This window comes from Carettochelys insculpta, chromosome 4, assembly GCF_033958435.1.
Source record: "Carettochelys insculpta isolate YL-2023 chromosome 4, ASM3395843v1, whole genome shotgun sequence".
Classification (NCBI taxonomy): domain Eukaryota; kingdom Metazoa; phylum Chordata; order Testudines; family Carettochelyidae; genus Carettochelys; species Carettochelys insculpta.
The window spans coordinates 90,539,156-90,558,603 of record NC_134140.1 but is presented as its reverse complement, the minus strand read 5'-3'; the positions used below and the strand labels follow the sequence as shown (position 1 = coordinate 90,558,603).

The following is a 19,448-nucleotide window of genomic DNA, read 5'->3' as shown; positions in this document are numbered from 1 at the left end:
AGCATCTGAAGAAGTGAGTTAACTCACGAAAGCTCATGCTCTAAACTTTTCTGTTAGTCTATAAGGCGCCACAGGACCCTTCGTTGCTGCTACAGATCCAGACTAACACGGCTACCCCTCTGATATCTGTTACTACCAACACCGAAGGAAGGGAAAGAGCCCTGGTAATGCCTGAGACAACTGCTCTCTCTCTATTGAGACCCATTATTAAAGGATCAAATTTGAGCACGAACGCCAGTTCACATCCACGGTTCACCCAGTCGTGCTACTGAAAAAGGCCCACGCGGCGAAGCTTTGGCCAGGGCAGGCTGGGGGCAGCACACACAGAGGGAAGGGGGTTGTTTTCACAGGACACCGATAACGGTTTGATGTTCAGCGTTACTCTTTCTTTCTTTCTTTCTTTCTTTCTTTATTCCCACCCGCCCCGGCGTTCCCACGGCACCTCTCCCAGCAGCCGCACTCCTGCCATGCGCTTCCCGCGGTCGAGCTGCGCCAGTGCAGCGGTGGGCGGTGCAAACCCTTCGTGGGGAAGCCCATGTCAGCAGGCGGCAGGGGGGTGAGTGACAAGTGACCCGGCTCCGGCCGGGCTCTCCGGACCCGCTACCTGAGCGCAAGGCAGGCTACAGCCAGGCGCGGCCGCCCCGCACTAGCGGTGTCTCAGCGCTGCTCGGTCGGGCTGGGTTTGGCTGTGTGGGGCGGGGCGGGAGCGCTGCGCTCCCCTCCCCTGCGCTTGGCGCTGGTAGCGGCCGGGTGCGTCCGGGCGCTGGGAGCCGGGCGGCTGGGGCGCACAGCTTGTGCGTCTCCGCCGTGCGGGTGCGGGTGCGGAGGCGGAGGCGGAGGCGGGAAGGGGAGGTAACTACTGAGTGGCCGCGGGGCGGTCTGTTCCCGGCGACTATGGGTAGCGCCGGCTCCGGTTCGCCTGTGGCTTGTCAGTGACATCCGGCCGGACGGCTAATGCTAGAGCAGGAGCCCGCAGTAGCAGCAGGTGAGCTAAGCCCGCGCTCCGTCCCCGGGCCCCCCCCCGCCTGTGGCAGTCAGCTGCGTTTTGGTGCCCTCGTCTGGCTTCTTTTTTTCTTTTTTGGGGGGCAGAGGAGGGGCTAGTGCGGGATTATGTATCCGAGCCCTGCCAGGCCCCTGTGCTCGGCCCTGTCCGCTCTGTGCTGTGCCCCTTGCACCGCCGCCTCTACCACCACTACCACCGCCTCCTCCCTGCTCCTGCTTCGATCTCCCGTGCCGGTGAAGAGAGCCCTTTCCCCGCCTGCCCTACTTGGCTCTTCCTCCTGTGCCGCGCCTCGCTGTGGTTGCTGTCACCAAGGGGCCTCGGCCGGCCAGTGCTCTGCAGCTATAGGTCCAGGTGCTGCGAGTTCCCGAGCAGGTGAGTGGTCGGAATGTTCGGGGTCTGAAGCTTCCGGGGATGGAATGTGGGGGATGAATGTTCTAATCCCGGCTAGGGTTTTCGCCAGAAAGTCAATGGAGGCCAGTTTTGAAGGCCTAAGGTCTGTTTTTGGACAGAAAGCTAATCTGTCTCTGAAAGATTAAAAAACACAAAGTCATAGTCTCTTTAAAATCGAATTTGCTTTTCACAGTGGTGGTTTATTTTTTATTTTCCCTAATTTTTTCCCATCTATGACAATAATTTATTTTGACTTTTTAGTAGTTTCACTTTATGGCTCCCCATGTACTGGACGGATGCTAATATGGGTTTTATTTGAAAACACTAGGGGATCCATAAATTCATCCAAACTGTTGTATGTTTAAAAGAGGAATTTTAAAAAGATCTACAGCGACATCTTGGCTCCCTAGAACCTTACTTCTTACAACTTTAAATTTCAGGCCAAATTGACAAACTGAGTCACACTTATAAAACTGAAGATATTTAGAGTTAAAACTTCTTGATCTAGTCTCTCAGCCACTTCTTTACCTTGGTGTTGTGTCCCAATATTGTTAAGAACAGAAATGATGTGTTCTCAGACTCAATAATTCTTGTACACAAGTGATAAAAGAAAAGATCAGGCTGAAATGTCTTTGCTCTGAATTTTCCTACTGGAATGAATACATACATAAGACCTTGCGTACTGTAATCTATCTTTTCTGCAAGCTTTGCAACAGTAGCTTTTGTTCTGTACATGTAGCTTTGTTCTATACAGTTATATTTTGTTTCATAAGCTTTGTTTTGTAGCAGCTGCTAGGTCAGTATTAAGTATTGTAAATTAGTAAGAGAAATTGTTAATAGATATCATACGTCTTGTAAGATCCTGGCTGTTCCCTTTTTTTTAAAGAAACTTCTTTTTCTGAAGTGAGCTTTCCTAAGTATGACTGTGGATGTGTGTGCAGCGGAATCAGTCCCTGAAGCCAGCCTGTCTGGACACTAACTGCCAGCAGCACCTGGCTGGCCAGAGAACAATAGGAGCTGAGCCCTGAAAAAGAATCCACCCATGAAAGAAGAAGAAGCTCCATCAAGAGAAGATCAGAGTCCCATCTTTCTGGCATGGAGACTTCATAGAATCATACGGCTGGAAGGGACCTCAGGAAGGCATCTAGTCCAGCCCCCTGCTTCAAGCAGGATCAACCCCCACTAAGTCATCCCAGCCAGGACCTTGTCCAACCAGGACTTAAAAACCTCGAGGGATGGAGAATCCACCACCTCTCTAGGCAATGTATTCCAACTCTTGGTCCTACATCATCCTGGGGCAATGGGACAGGACAGTAATTATTGGACTGAAAGGTTGTGTCTACACTACAGCCTTATTTCAAACAAAGTTATTTCAAATTCATCAATTCAAAATAACTTATTTTGAAATAATGCATCTGCACCTGTTGGATGCTAACTTGCATCCAAGGTCACCTGGAAGCAGTCCAGGCAGAGCATCAGGCTAGCAGTTCCTTCCTATGGCTGCTTCTTGAGGCCATCAGAGGCTTGTGCTTAAAGAGATCACCCTGTACAGCCGCTCCTCAGGTTTCCCTGCTTTCTTGCCTATCCCTTTGAGGGACAGCAAAGCATTCACACCACCTGCTGTGTTTGCCCTGCCCCAGGACAGCACAGCATCCTCTGCTGTGGAGATGAAGCTAGTCCTGGCCAGTCTCCTCCTGCAACAGCTGCAAGCTGTGGGGAACATGCTGAGGCCCAGGCCCCATGGAGTCCCCACCCCAAGCCCATGTTGTGAACTCTACTCACCCAGCTGCGGGAGCTGATCCACCAGCTGGAGGCTGCCCTCCAGGAACCAGTCCTCATTCCCTGCCACGTAAGGAGACTGGACACCAGTGTGGACTGGTGGGACCACGTGATCCTGGAGCAGTGGGGAGACCACCAATGGCTACATAACTTCCTCATGAGGAAGGTCACCTTCTTGGAGCTCTGCAAGTGGCTCGCCCCCGTCCTGCAGTGAAGTGACATGCCCCTGAGGCCCCCCATCCCCCTGCAGGAGCAGATAGCCATTGTACTGTGGATGAGGGACTGGATTGCACCCTCAGCAAGTTTGCGGATGTCACAAAACTAGGGGGAGAGGTAGATAAGTTGGAGGGTGGAGAGAGAATCCAGAGTGACCTGGATAAATTGGAGGACTGGGCCAAAAGAAATCTGATGTGGTTCAACAAGGAGAAGTGTAGATTCCTGCACCTGGGGCGGAAGAATAACAAGCATTGTTACAGGCTGGGTACTTATTGGCTCAGCAGCGGTAAGATGGAAAGGGACCTAGGGGTTATGATGGATGAAATGCTGGATATGAGTAAACAGTGTGCCCTTGTAGCCAAGAACGTAGGGTACATTAGGAAGAGCATTTCGAGCAGATCTAGAGAAGTGATTATTCCCCTCTGTTCAGCACGGGTGAGGCCACATCTGGAAAACTGTCTCCAGTTTCGGGCCCCGCAGTACAAAAAGGATGTGGATGTGCTGGAGGTTCAGCAGAGGGCAAGAAAAATTATCAAGGGGCTGGAGCACAAGACTTATGAGGAGAGGCTGAGGGATTTGGGCTTGTTTAGTTTACAGAAGAGAAGACTGAGGGGTGATTTAATAGCAGCCTTCAACTTCCTGAAGGGGAGCTCTAAAGAGGAGGGTGAGAAACTGTTCTCAATGGTGTCAGACAGCAGAACAAGGAGCAATGGTCTGAAGTTAGAGGGGGAGGTGTAGGTTGGATATTAGGAAAAACTACTTCACCAGGGTGGTGAAGCATTGGAATGCGTTGCCTAGAGAGGTGGTGGATTCTCCATCCCTCGAGGTTTTTAAGTCCTGGCTGGACAAGGTGTTGGCTGGGATGACGTAGTGGGGGTTGATCCTGCTTGAAGCAGGGGGCTGGACTAGATGCCTTCCTGAGGTCCCTTCCAGCCGTATGATTCTGTGAACTCTCCATGCCAGACAGTTGCCAATCATCAGGAACCAGTTTGGCGTGGGGAAGTCAGCTGTTGGGCTCCTGCTCATGTAGGTAGGGCACTTCCAGCCCAGTGGCCACACCTGGGTTGGGTGGGAGGAGGGGCCTGGAGAATGGGGGAGGGGGTTTGGGAGTGTTGTGAGCCCCCTGCTCCAGGGGGGTTCCCTCCATCCTGCCCCTGCAAAGCTGAGCCAGGGGTGAGTGTGTCAGGGCTGCCCCCCCTCTCTGACATGGTGAGTGCAGAAAATGGGGGCCTGCCAAAGCTTAAAAATATCTGGCCTCTATAGGATCTGCTTAAAAATCTCTCCAAGGTCACAGATTCCCTGATCCTGGGGCAGGGTAGCTGCTGCCACCCAAGTGTTTTAAAAAAAAAATTTAACCCAGGAGGATGCACTTGAGGATGTCTCCCTATGGGATAAGCCCCCAGCTCTTAACCTTCCCTTAGGAAAGAGCTTGGAAACAAAGAGCTGCAATGTGATAGCTGACCTTTCAGTCTAAGGCATGAGTACACACAGACTCCTCTGTAGGACACAGGGATCAAACCATTGCCTTAAAGAAAGGAATTTATTCACAAAACAAGAGAAAATAACTCAATTGTACCAGTTGCAGCACAGAGACTTAACTTTCCTGGGATTCAGCTTCGAAGTTAGCGTACAGTAATCCCTCAATTTAAGCAGAGGTTGTGTCCTGGGCAACCTCTGCGTAAATCAAATTTCATGTAAATTGGGGGGATTGGCTGGGGAACTAGGGGAGGCAGCCACATGGCCCCTGGCTTCTCCCAGCTACGGGGCACACAGCTGCTTGTGCTGCGGTTTCTCCAAAACTGCACCACAAGCAGCTGGGAGAAACCATGTCACAAGCAGCTGTGTGCCCACCAGGCTCTCCCGGCTGGGGGAGCCAGGGGCTGGAGCTGGGGGTGGTTTCAATTTGCACTTAACTCCTGTTAATGCAAATTAAGCACAAATAGAAATTGCACTTCTCGAGGGTTTACTGTACAGGAGAAAGAATTGTCATTAGCCAGAGCCACTGAAAAAAGATCTATGCCAAATTCAAAATAACCATAACCTGATCACGTCTAATAACACATTTCCCTTTTACTTACACCTCTAGGGCTGATTACTAGATGGCCAGGATATTTACTGGATTCATTCCAGCTGCTTAGGAGTAGTAATTTCTCCGTCTCCGTCTCCTGCAGCCACACAGACCCCTGAGACTGCAATTGCCCTCAGTTCAAAAAAGTGTCTCTTCCTCCCATTGGCTTACCTGGCTGACTCCTGTGGAGAGTTCTCTCTCTGAGGGTTAGTCCTTTCTCTGTATTCATTCATGACAGGGAGCGATGGCTGGGGCTTGCTACTGATGATGTGGGGGAAGCCTGTGATACCCGTTCCAGCTATGCACCTTCAGGTGCTCAGGGCCATCAAGGCCATCCTACTGCGCAGGGTCATCCACCTTGCAGATGTGGACACAGTCATCACAGGATTTGACGCCCAGGGCTTCCCCAGCTGTGGAGGGACCATCAACAGGATACACATCCTCATCCATGCCCCAGAACACCAAGCATCTGCCTACGTCAACTACAAGGGATGCTTTTTAGTGGTCCTGCAGGATGTGACCAACTAGCAGGGCCAGTTCATGGACGTCAACATCAGGTGGTTGGGGAAGGTGCATGGCGCCTGCATGTTCCGGAACTCCTGTGTCTATGAAAAGCTGCACACCAAGACTTTCTTCACACCATCAGTGTCAGGGATGAGGACATGCCTGTCTGCCTTGTGGGGGATGCAGTCTGTCCACTCATGCTGCCGCTCATGAGGCCCTACAACAGCCACCTGGACCCCTCCGAGGGGGCCTTCATCACCCAACTGGCGAGGGTGCCTTCAGCCACCTCAAGGGACATTTTTGGTGCCTCCTACCCACCTGGACCTTTGGGAGCACTGCATTCCATGGGTGGTGGCCATGTGACCTGTCCTCCATAACCTGTATGAGGGGAAAGGTGAGGCCTTCCTGCCTGCGTGGGGGGACCGAGGCTGAGGCCAAGCACCTAACCAGGGCTTATGAACAGCCACACATTGCTGCCATCCCGAAGACCCAATGAGAGGCCCTGTGCATCTGAAGGTCCTGAGAGAGAACTTCACCAGGGTGGAGCAGTGAAGCTGTTCCCTGGGCCACCCCACTAGGGGCTTCAGCTATACCCATCCATCCCATTCCCCCATCCCAGTCCCCTCATCACCCTTCCCAAAGATGCACTAAAGAGTCTGTTGTTTGTCAATAATGTGCTGGAGGGGGTTGTGTTCAATCTACAACCTATATTGGAACATGATGCTGCATTCTCACAGGCCCTGGCTGACAAACCTGTCCTTTCCTACCAACAACTGCCCAACGTCGGGAAAATTCTCAATAGCAACCACACACCACACCACACCACACCACAGAAATACTAATCCTGGAACTTTTCCTTGCAACAAACCCCATTGCCACCTCTGGCCACATATTTACACAGGAGACACCATCACTGGACCTAAGATCAGTTACGTGATCAGGGGCTTATATTCCTGCAGTTCTATCGATGTGATATATGCCATCTTGTGCCAGCAATGCCTCCCTTCTATGTATATTGGACAAACTGGACAGTCACTTCACCAAAGAATGAATGGATATAACTCAGACATTAGGAATATGAATACACACAGACTGAAATGCTCACTGCCAGGTTTAACATTTAAAACTTAAAAGTGTGCATTCTACAACAAAGGGACTTTATCACCACATTACAACGGGAGACTTCTTAATGGGAGTTCATTCTCAAATTTGGTACTTTTCACCTTGGACTCAAAAAGATGTCAATCACCTTACGCATTACAAGGACAAAACAAAAAGCAGTCAAGTAGCACTTTAAAGACTAGCAAAATAGTTTATTAGGTGAGCTTTCGTGGGACAGACCCACTTCTTCAGACCATAGCCAGACCAGAACAGACTCAATATTTAAGACACAGAGAGCCAAAAACAGTAAGCAAGGAGGACAAATCAGAAAAAGATAATCAAGGTGAGCAAATCAGAGAGTGGAGGGGTAGGGGGGGAAGGTCAAGAATTGGATTGAGCCAAGTATGCAGACAAGCCCCTATAGTGACTCAGAAAGTTCCCATCATGATTTAAACCATGTGTTAATGTGCCGAATTTGAATATAAAAGCCAGCTCGGCTGCTTCCCTTTCCAGAACGGTGCGATAATTCCTCTTCAGTAACACACATACCTTTAGGTCATTGACAGAATGCCCCATTCCATTAAAATGTTGACTAACTGGTTTGTGGATCTGGAGTGTTTTGATGTCTGTTTTGTGCCCATTGACCCTTTGTCTAAGGGAGTTAGAAGTCTGTCCAATATACAAAGCATCTGGGCATTGTTGGCACATGATGGCACATATGATGTTAGTAGAGGAGCATGAGAAAGTGCCCGTGATTCTGTGAGTAACCTGGTTAGGTCCAGTGATGGTATTTCCAGAGAAGATATGTGGACAAAGCTGGCAGCGGGCTTTGTTGCAGGGAAAGGTTCCAGGACTGGTGTTCCTGGGGTATAGACTGTGGCTGTTAGTGAGGATCCTCATGAGGTTGGGAGGTTGTCTGTAGGAGAGAACAGGCATGTCACCCAGGGCCTTCTGGAGTGTCGCATCCTGATTAAGAATAGGTTGTAGGTCTTTAATAATTCGTTGCAGTGGTCTGAGTTGGGGGCTGTAGGTGATGACCAGTGGTGTTCTGTTCGTGGCTTTTTTGGGTCGATCTTGGAGTAGCTGGTCTCTGGGTATTCGTCTGGCCCTGTCGATTTGTTTTTTTACTTCTCCTGGTGGGTAGTTCAGGTTTATGAATATTTGGTAAAGGTCTTGTAGTTTTTGGTCTCTGTCAGTTGGATCAGAGCAAATGCGATTGTACCTAAGAGCTTGTTTTGATAGTATATAGACTAGCACGGCTTCCTCTCTGTTACTATTACAAGGACAGTTTCCCTACCTTTGATATTCACAGTGACCCCAGGCAGTCCACTTACCTTAATAGACACCTGCATAAACTATTTTTCTTCCTCCTTTCACCCTCTCCTTCTGTCCTATTGAGCTGATTCATTAGTTTTTATCTTTTTTTTTTTTTTTCCTGTCTTTCTGTTAACTGATCATTGAGACAAAGAGAATTTATCAGGATTCTCCAGGATTCTGAAGTGGGTTTGTCCCATGTGGGTTTGCTTATCACCTAATAAATGATAGTCTTTACAGTGCCACAGGACTGCTTTTTTGTTTTATGCTGATACCATTTAAGTTTTCACAACTAAGCAGTTACATCAGTAAATGCCAACTCCTCACCAGCTGGGCCATTTTTAATCTGCAATAGACATGTTTTTAACTCATAGGTAATACATGGTAAATAACATGGGTTAAAATCCTAGTGCCAACAAAACAGTTCGTAGTTCAGTGGAAATAAGGAGGTCAAAGTAAGTGCTAGAAACCTCCATGGACTTTGCCCCAAAATCCAATGGGGGGATCCTAGTATTTACCTCAACCTGACAACTGCCTTTGAACTACAAACTGCTTTGTTGGCCGTAGGATTTTAACCCACATTAGTTATAGTCTGCTAGCTGAGAACATGCCTTTTTCCTAGTCAAGAGACAGCCTTGATACATTCATTACACATGCTAGTCTATAAGGTCTATCTGTTAGTCTATAAGGTGCGACAGGACTTCTTGTTGTTCTCAAAGCTACAGAAGACTAACACAACTGTCCCTCTGATACATGCTAAATGTGTGAGTCTTTGTCCCCTATAGTGGCTGGTTCATTATAAAAGGTCTGTTAGACTGTGATTGCTTCCAGGCCATGGGTGGAAAGCAGTACTTTGAGCAGGTGCTTGACTTCATTGCTGAAGGTCCTGGGTTCAAGCAAGTGTGGTTAAATTCACAGGACTGTATAGGATTAAGTGACCGCACTGTTTCTCGGTCAGAAACATTCTATGAGCTACTAGAACTGTCAACGTAAGTGTAGCATCTTCTACTAATTTATAATGTCCAGAAAGTCAGATATAGATACAAGATATGTAGAGAGAGAGAGGCTGAATTGCTGCAAAGAGAAGTCTTTGCCTCCCTATGGCTGTGTCTACACATGCCCCAAACTTCGAAATGGCCATGCAAATGGCCATTTCGAAGTTTACTAATGAAGCGCTGAAATGCATATTCAGCGCTTCATTAGCATGCGGGCGGCAGCCGCGCTTCGAAATTGACGCTCCTTGCCGCCGCACGGCGCGTCCAGACGGGGCTTCTTTTCGAAAGGACCCCGCCTACTTCGAAGTCCCCTTATTCCCATGAGCTCATGGGAATAAGGGGACTTCGAAGTAGGCAGCATCCTTTCGAAAAGGAGTCCCGTCTGGACGCGCCGCGCGGCGGCAAGGAGCGTCAATTTCGAAGCGCGGCTGCCGCCCACATGCTAATGAAGCGCTGAATATGCATTTCAACGCTTCATTAGTAAACTTCGAAATGGCCATTTGCATGGCCATTTCGAAGTTTGGGGCACGTGTGTAGACAGCCTAAATTCCATAAAATCTGTGCCATGATTGACATGAGGGACGTCAACTTGAATCTTGTTGTTTCTCTTCAAGATTGGGAGCGAGTAGAGTGGAGTGCCAGTCTCTCTATCCAGAAACCAATGGACATGGCTCAAGAAGTCCTACTATGCATCTATAGGGATCAGCTGGAGAGTTCAACATTGATCTTTCTAGCTGTAACAATGCTGTTAATATGAAAGATACGAACTGCTCTCTGAGGGCCTTCCCAGGAGTACATGTTTTCTGCTGATATCAGTGGATGCCAGGTATAACCTTGGGCTCTACACCCACATTAAGGGACATGTTTTACCACCCCACCACTCTAAAAGTGCACTACCTCAGCTGCAGGGCAGGCCTGGGGAGAAAACGCTTGGAGAGCTGGTGTTACTGGCTACAGCCGCATCAGACAAATGTTACTTTCATGTTAACTGGCCCATGAATAAACTGCAGATTTAATTGTGATTCTTACCTCCCTGTAGGTATTTTCTGATAATGAAATTCATCAAAATGGCAGTTCAAAACTTTATCTTAATTCTATTAATTACTGAAGATATGGAGAACAACTGGCATGCTCTAGCTCAGTGAATCTAAACTGTGAACTCTCCACTTCAAGGACCCCTGTACTTGTTACAATGCCATGAACCCATATTCCACTGTAGAAATAAAACTTCAAAATTTGCTAGCTACCAAAAGTTGCTTCTGGGGAAGTGTTATTAAAATGCATGAGGACTTAGGGGGATTCCCCTAATTTAATAAAATAGGAGAAGAGGAAAGATCAGGATTCCTGTACTACTGCATGGAACTTGACTTCCTGCTGAAAACATTATTTGGAACTTGAAGATCTTGCAATATCAAGCTACATATGATGTTTGTGGTGTTAGACTTGCTTACTGGTAAAATTTTTATTTGGCAGATTTTTTCTGGGTAACAATCTTCATACATTCTGAGTGTCTTACTAGAGGCAAACAGTGTGTAATCTCTAATTCTTCTACTTTTGGAAGTCCAATGTGACTTCTAAAAATTTAGGAAGGTCACAGATGTTACAATGAAAATGTGATCATCGTATTCTCTATTGCAGTCACTCTTATGCCATTTTCTAAACATGATAAATGTTCAAATTGTTCATTTCTGGTTCTAAAGCTGTTCGTATGTGTTGACTAACAAGCATAAGAAAGTTTCATTCAGAAATGTTTGACTCAACATAGACTTTCATTGGCACATGAGGCGGGAGCACAGCCCTGCCCCTCCTCCCTCCTGCAGCTGGGAGTTTGCTTAAAGACATGATGTAGATGTGCAGTGTGCCACAGCAGCCTGGCAAAAGTTGCAGGGAAGTGCCACCACTGCTGGACTTTGAGTGGGGCAAAGGGGCCTGGGGAGCAGCTGCCACAGGCAGGGGAGCACTTACAGTGGTTCCAGATGCAGGTGCTGCCAGCCAGCCTTAGTCCTGGGCAGGGGAGGGAAGTTTGCCCCCGGCTAGTGCCCAGGCTGCTCCATGCCTGTCAGACCATAAGTCCCGTGGGCTCACCCAGCAATGGGTGCTCTGCTGGCCTGGCACTCATGCAGAGAGGCAAACAGAGGCAGGTTCCCCTTCACTGACTCCCACTCACTGGGGCCCTTCACTTTATGGAAGGCAGCAGGAGCCCCCAGCCAGGTGCTCCCCAGCTCTGTGTGCTCAACCAGCTCCAGTTCCAGCTGCCTTTATACTCGGAGCAGACTCACCAACAGGAGAGGGGCCTCTTCTCCTTGGTGACACGTGAAGCCACCACAACCCTTAGTGATTTGTAACGATTACTTACTATTCAAACACTTGGCCCCCACACACAGTCTCAGAACAGAGGCCCCATTCCGCAGAACACTTCAACCACGTGCCCAACTTCCACCCCCTACTTCTGCACCCTTGACTTCAGGGACGTTGACTGGAAGTTCAGCACATGTTTAAGTGATTTGCTGCATTGGGGCCTGACTGGTACCCATCATTTGTCATAGCTCCCTAGCAAGGAATGTGAGAGAACCAATTACCCTCCTCAATGGACAGGGAAACTGAGGCACAGAGAAGCCATGTCTGAGGTTCTCAGAAGCACTTACTGGAGTTCTGTGTCCAGCTCCCATTAAGTTTCAAGGACATTAGGCTCCTAAGTATCTTTGAAGATGAGGGCCCTCGCTCCCCAAGGCTACTTCGAACCTCTGCCCCCTCCCCCACACTCCCCAGTGACTGGCAGTGGATGCAGGCAGTCAGTGGTAGGGACAGGATTCAGTTGTAGGTCAGATTTTAGGAGCTCTTCACCTTGCTGCCTCCCCTGAACTTTCACCCACTTCTAGCACCTAACACCAAGCAGCTATATTGGGGCTGATCCCAAAATGCCAAGTTGTGTAATGGGGAAGAGCTTTTGTGAGGGATGTAAATTGGCTGGTTCGGGCAGCAGGAAGCCAGGGAGGTCCACCTTTGGATTAAGAAAAGACCAGCTCATGCTACCAACCACCACCTAAATGGTAAAACTCTGCGTCGTTATTTGTTAATGAAGCTATTGCTAAGTAGGACTATTAATGACTTTAAAAGGTCTCACTGGCACTCATACCATTCGTAGAGGTTAAAAGGTCGAATTTTGGCGCTCTGCCTCCACAAGGTTGCTGACCACTGCTGTAAACACACAAAAAATCTGTCCCAGGCTGATTGTTTGAAGTAATTCTGCCAATGGCCACTAGATGTCCCTATTTGAGTAGTTTCTTCACTAAAGTATGATCATGTGACCTTAGGACATATTTATTCACCATTTGTTTACTGTATTGGCACAGGTGCATCCTTGCAGCTTAGCAGGTGTGTATGCAAGATAACTGTCCTCTTTGTTAACTGTTTTGGAATAGTGTTGGAGTAATGCAAAACCTGTGCTCAACTTCAGTGCTGAATGCTTGGGCAGTGCTTAACTTGTAATGAAAGAGGTGCTGAAGCTCAAACAATTGTCTTGTTTTCATAACTGACACACTAAGCCCATACGGGTTGGGGCTACAAACTTCCAAACATACAGGTGCTGAGTCTCAGCCCTGGCAAGTGCCAGTGCAAATTAAGCACTGCTCCTGGGTAATACTGGAAGTGTTTAGAACCTGTTTATCTGATAGCTGTAAGACAGCAACTCCGTGTATTTCCATGTGGAAAAGAGTATGCATAGATAACCAATTATTTTTTAACACATTTAAGCTTGATGTTTAATTTTTAACAGCTAAAGGGGGACTTTAAGTCGTACCAGAAGCTTTAAGTAACCAACCTGCTATACTACTTCCAAACTAATAGTTAGTATCAGAATTTTAAAAATATTTTTATCATCCTGTTTGCTTTAATGATAAAGAATGAGGGAGCCAGTTCTGCAAAGACTCTCTGTTGTGGGAGAGGCATCCCCCTCCTCCAATGTAGACAGTCAGATCACTTTCCTTTTTATATATAATTAAAGTAGAGATCTGCTTCATGATCAGGAGGAGCAAGGGATTACAAGGAGAAGGCTGAAATCAGAACAAGTATTTCATGATCCAGATAACAGTACTGTAAGCAGAAGAAGGGCACAGCTGGGAAAGAATAGGAGAAAAAACCCTAGACAATGTGAACATATTTAAAAAGTGTAAGTATTAAATCGGGTCTTGCCTAAAATGCTAAAGCAGAAATTTATTTAGCTATCAGCTTTTTGGATCAGGGACTGTTAATGTGTTTATACAGTGCTTGGTACAACTGTGCCTATGTAGTCCAAAATACTAATAGCACTAAAATAATTAGTGGTTATCCTAGAGAAAGGACTCTGTCTAGAGGAAAGTACAGAAGGAAAGTACAGGCATAAAGGAGGTGGGAAATAGTAACAATAATCCTCAACCTGGCAAGACCCAGATATGGGCCAGTGTGTGACAGAACCACAATGAGGGACAAAAAATATTTATGCGGGAAATGTATAATGCTGTGGGATTTCTTGTTTCTGAAAGTATCTATTTGTAACTTAAATCTACTAGCATTAGTATTAATTGGAGTCTTAAAAATTTTAAACAACCAAGGCAGCTCCCCTTATGGTGTTTGCTATCTTTTTCTTATGCTGCCTTTGTGCAGCTCTTTGAAACATTTACATATACTGAGTAGCAAATGCCAAAACTTTCTGTAGTACCACCCTGATTCAATAGCCCACTCTGACTTGGGAGAAGAATATCAGTCCTATATTTGAAAACAAGGCAAGGGAGTTCATTGTACCTGACACTGAACTGTAACTTCCATCTTTCCAGTGTGTCCCATGGGAAACCGTACAAGCCGATTATATAGTGCTCTTGCTAAGTCATTGAACATCAATGCTGCCTCCGAGCATCAGGAATACTTGGAACAGCCTGATTCGGAACAGCTGGATCCCATAGACCCTAAAGAACTGCTTCAAGAATGCCAGACAGTTCTTCAAAAACGCCCACCTCGACTCCAGAGAAACTTTGTGGAGCTCAGGACAGATTCTACCAACACCTATCGTCCCATTAGAGTCATGCAGTGGAATATTCTTGCGCAAGGTATGAACCTCGTATAAATCTCCAACTTGAGATGGTCTCCTTTGAGCTAGACGGAGGTGAAAACGAATTTAATGTGTTTTTTAAGTGTAGAAATAATGAGTTTGCGCAGAGGCCAAATATCTGAGCATGGGAGGGTTAAGGCAGAAGCACTTGCAATTCTGAAGCAACGGCAAAAACAGAAAGCTTCTGGGTCTGAATTCACATAACCTCCCAAGCACAGCAGTCATGCAGGCATTTTCTTTTCTTGGGCTCAGAAAACTGAATTTGTTTTTGAACACAAGACACTTCCCATTAAGCTGAGAAGCACCCTCCTATTGGATCCTTAATAACCTCCAAAAACAAGACTTGCCCTCTCTAATTCTTCTTCTAAAGTTGAATTATAAACACATTCAGATCATCCTCTGACAATATATTCACAAAAAAACAAGTTAAATTGGGTTCACAGTTCCAAAAGTGTTTCACTTAGCTTGGTTATTGTTACTTGGAAATTTGACATTTGCAAATTTGAAGTGGAACAATTGACTAGTGGGTATTATCCACACTCAGGGTTGAGTGTTGAACTGGGCATGGTGACCTCATCTTCCCTTTGTGCTGCGTTATTTTCCACTTTGGAAAAGAACATTTTGAGACTAAAAATATGTTCCAAGAGCTTGCCTGTCCAGAGTCCTTTCTGCCATGTAACAGCTTCCAGATGATTTGAGTAAAGGCAATACACTGTCTCATAGTATTTCTTAAGTCTCTTCCATGTAACAGCCACATGTGCTAATCTAGTTTAAAGTGACTCAGTTTTGGGGGAGTGCCCTGTATAAAATACTACTTTATGAGGACCTCTGTGTGCAGGGGAGTGGGGTTGTTTTTGTTTTTCTGACACCAGATACTTCTGAAAATCACACCCTTTCAAGGCATCTCAGATTGGGCATCCAAAATCACTAGTCACTCCTGAAATTTGTGGCCATGGTATAATGTGATGTGTACACAGTCCTTTCAAGGAAGAGGAATTTGACACCAGTAGCTAGTTATACGAGCACAACACAAGCTGCTTTTACTCCTTTTCTCTGGTCCCCGGTAGGAGGGAGTTTGAGGGTAGAATGGGGAGACTCTAGTATTCCTGGGCAATATGTAAGAGCATGTATTTGTGAGTATTTTAGAGCAGCAGTTCCAATACGGTCTGGTATCCATGATTTAGGCGTATGCCACAACTTCCGCACGTCTCCTACAAAGCCAGGTAATATAAACTCTTGGCAAAATAGAGACAATAGGTCCCATTAGCCACTGTTAAAATTAGCTCTAAATTGACTTGATATTTAGTAGCAATCTGCATACTACTTACCTAGAGTTGGTCTAATGTTTTGCAAGGATATCCCTTGTTTTTACAGGCCCAGGTGAGTTTAAGTTAGGGAGGGAGTGGTTTGCTTTGGCAATTCATAAGTACTCGTGTTTTTTTTCCTTTTCAGCTCTTGGAGAAGGCAAGGACAACTTCATTCAGTGCCCCTTGGAAGCCCTCAAGTGGGAAGAAAGGAAGTGCCTCATTCTGGAGGAAATCCTTGGATACCAACCAGACATTTTGTGCTTGCAAGAAGTGGACCACTATTTTGATACCTTTCAGCCACTCCTTAGCCGGTTAGGTTACCAGGGTACTTTTTTCCCTAAGCCATGGTCTCCCTGTTTAGATGTGGAACATAACAATGGGCCAGATGGCTGTGCCTTGTTTTTTCTCAAGGACCGCTTTTCCCTGGTCAACGGTGTTAATATCCGTCTAACTGCAATGAAGATAAAAACCAACCAAGTGGCCATAGCTCAGACGCTGAGATGCAGTGAAACCGGGAAGCTCTTCTGCATCGCAGTCACTCATCTGAAAGCCCGGACTGGTTGGGAGAGATTTCGATCAGCGCAAGGCTGCGATCTTCTGCAGAACCTAAAAAATATTACCCAAGGAGCAGAGATCCCCTTAATAGTCTGTGGCGACTTCAATGCAGAGCCCACCGAAGAAGTTTACGAAGAATTCTCTAACTCCAGTCTCAACCTGAACAGCGCTTACAAGCTGCTGAGTGCAGATGGGCAGTCAGAGCCTCCTTATACCACATGGAAGATCCGGCCCTCTGGAGAATGCAGGCACACACTGGATTATATCTGGTATTCTAAGCATGCCTTAAATGTAAATTCTGCTCTTGGCTTGCTGACTGAAGAACAAATTGGTCCCAACCGGCTGCCATCCTTCAATTACCCTTCAGACCACCTGTCTCTGGTGTGTGACTTCAGTTTTAATCAAGACCCCGACAGGCTTTTATAACTTGTTTAAATTTTGAATGGTATTGTAGTGGCTTAAAATGCCATTTTTAAGGAAACTTTTGAGGAGGTTGGAATTCACTTAAAAATGGGGGGAATACGGAGGACTTGATACGTTTTCAGGCATGTATTTGGAAGCAGCTTTGCCATTCAAACCTTATAAGTTGAAGCCTCTGGAGGAAGAAAAAGGATTTGTCTGCCAATTTTTAAGTTGTGATAGTTTTGCTCAATGTGTGCTTTGCCACATATTAGTTTGAGAACTAGACGGGAAACTGCATTCTTTCTCTTTTCGTTAACTCCTTTGTCTAAGGACTGAATCAACCCTGAAATGAACATTCAGATCTTCGGTTCTCAAGCTAAGAATTAAGTGCAGATGTAAACAAAATTAGCATGTTGTCAGGGCAAGTTGTTTGAATGTTAAAGTTGTGTGTGAATCAAGGGAAAAGAGACTTAACCATATAAGTGTTGTTTATTTTTATATTGATGTGTAAGTAATGCAGTTTGACCAAGATATGTTATGTCTAAATGTACTTGGTACATTTCAGACACACAAACAGATATAGGAAGGCTCTAGTAGTCATTTTGAGATGGGAGAGTTAATCTGTGTTTTAAGAACTGATAGCAGCTTCCATAGAGCGTGTGACATGACTGAAAGTCCACTCCAGAAGGAGTGCCTATGAAAGCAGAGTTGGCTATGCTGTATTATTTAGTAGTACTTCACGTTTTGCAGAAATATGCCTGCATCGATGCACATGTGGCCTATGGAGAGACAAAACGAGTTGTTTTCCATGCTCTTCTTTTCAAAGGGCACACTTAGTCCAAGAATGTTTTGCAATTTAAAGTTTAAACTCACACGTTTCTGAATGGTTTAAATCTGTAGTCTTATTTAGTCTTGTTATAGTTCAACTGTTTTGATATGGCTCCTGTCTTCATGTTAAGCCACACTCCCCCCCCCACCCAGGCACGCACACGCACCTTTTATTTTTGTAGCATTGAATTTTGAAGCCTTAACACTGGCCATCTTAGAAAATGATAAACACTTTATTGAGAGGAACTGGTAGCTCTGCCTCTGCCATGATAAATCACAGGACAAAAGGGTTTGGCAGAGGTCTTGAGGGGTTTGTTTTTGTTTTTTTTGGGGGGGAGGGGCTTAGGGAGCTAAAAGGCATAAATGGAACTTTAGAAATGCATGTGAACTATAGCAGGGAGAAAACTATGACTATAAACAACTATCACCGGCATTGCAAAGTGTGCCATGCTTTTCTGCACCAAAAAGGCCTATAGTTATGAGTTGTGAATCCAGCAGTGAAAGTGGGGGTGGAAATTATGGCTGGCATGGGGAACTCCTGGGTGACTTTCGGAGAGAAGGAGGGAAGACCCCATACAGGGCAGCAATTCCAGGATAAAGCAGTATTTCATAAAGCTAATGGCCCATTATGACTTATAAGTGTTCCAGATACATTAATAAATAGTCTTTTTACAACAATTATCAGTGCACTGTCGTTTTGGTAGAGCATGGTTTTCCAAACTGGGCGGGCATGAAGAAATTCCAGGGGGGCGTGAGGTGATCCACTCCCCCACCTGAAGGAAAAGCCGGCCTTTGCTTCCAGCTCTCAGCCCCTGCCATTTTACATGGGTGAGCCAATGCAGCAACTACAAAAAGCAGGCAGCCAGTGAAGACCCACGTGGAGCTAGCTGCCTTCTGCACAGGTGAGTGTGGGTTGGGGAGAGGAGGGGGAGGAGGAGAAGGATGGGGTTAGATAGGGGCTGGGGCTGCCTGGCTTAGGGGAGGGGGATGGAGTGAGTGGGGGACTGGGGGTACCTGGCTTTGGGGGAGGGGAGGGTTTGGGCAAGGGGGCTTGCCGGGCTCGGGCGACTGGCCCTGGCATTGCAGGGCTTGGTCAGCTTGGACAGTCAGCTCTGGCAGCACAGGGCTCGGTTGGGTGGGTAGCTGGGGCGGGCAGCTCTGGCAGCTGGCCACCTGGGGCTGCACCAGGCAGCCGCAAGCAGCCAAGAAAAACTATTTGTGCTTATTTTTAATTTCAAATAACTTGTATATCAAGTTTTTGTGTTTATTTTAAATTACTAATTGAATTTTTTTTGTTAAGGGGGGGTGAATGATGGTAAATAGGTGGAGGGGCGTGAGGGTTTCTCAAAAATCAAAGGGGGGCCTGATGCTGAAAAGTTTGGGAACCCCTGTGCTAGAGTGTCAGACGATCACAGCTTTCAAAGACACATGGTTCAGAAATTCACCACTGTGGTGACATTTCAAGCCCTCCTCAAGGCCAAGAAACTATGAATACCATGTGATGAGGCAGGACCAAAAAGGCAGCCAAGAGCCCACCAAGAGAACTCCTGAGAAACAGGTATTTGCTTTTGCTGGTGAACTGCCTTCTCTGGTCGTACTGCAAAACACATGTAAACCGTAACAAGAGGCTAATGGTTATAGCCGCCTTCTAGGGATCCTAACTGACCTGCCAAATTCCACATTAGCATGTCAATGGAGCTGGAGCAAACTATTGCTGTCCTGATGTTTCTCTCCACCCTGGATGTCAGCAGGTATTTGGAATCTGTTTGAACCACAGTGTCCAATATGCTGTCTGTTCGCCAGATGTGGCGAACTGGCCACTGCAGTGTGGCAAAGTGGCTCATTAGAGCTGCACTCGTGGCGTGTCCTCCCCACGTGCACCATGCCACTGGAGGAGACAAGC

The 19,448-nt window shown here is 46.7% G+C and overlaps 1 protein-coding gene across 4 annotated transcripts; it reads left to right on the top strand.

The window, feature by feature from the left end:
- The first annotated feature begins 815 nt into the window (after nt 1-815).
- NOCT (nocturnin) lies at nt 816-18,223 on the top strand. 4 transcript variants are annotated; one of them, XM_074993299.1, is made up of 4 exons: nt 1,277-1,375; nt 13,396-13,538; nt 14,182-14,451; nt 15,906-18,223. In XM_074993299.1, the coding sequence occupies exons 3-4, from the start codon at nt 14,190-14,192 to the stop codon at nt 16,739-16,741; spliced, it is 1,098 nt and encodes a 365-aa protein (XP_074849400.1). In that variant the 5' UTR covers nt 1,277-1,375; nt 13,396-13,538; nt 14,182-14,189; the 3' UTR covers nt 16,742-18,223. The 4 variants fall into 4 exon arrangements, with proteins under 4 accessions (XP_074849399.1, XP_074849398.1, XP_074849400.1 ...); XM_074993298.1 differs by lacking the exons at nt 1,277-1,375; nt 13,396-13,538 and adding an exon at nt 816-985; XM_074993297.1 differs by lacking the exon at nt 13,396-13,538 and having other exon boundaries at nt 894-1,375.
- The last annotated feature ends 1,225 nt before the right edge of the window (nt 18,224-19,448 follow it).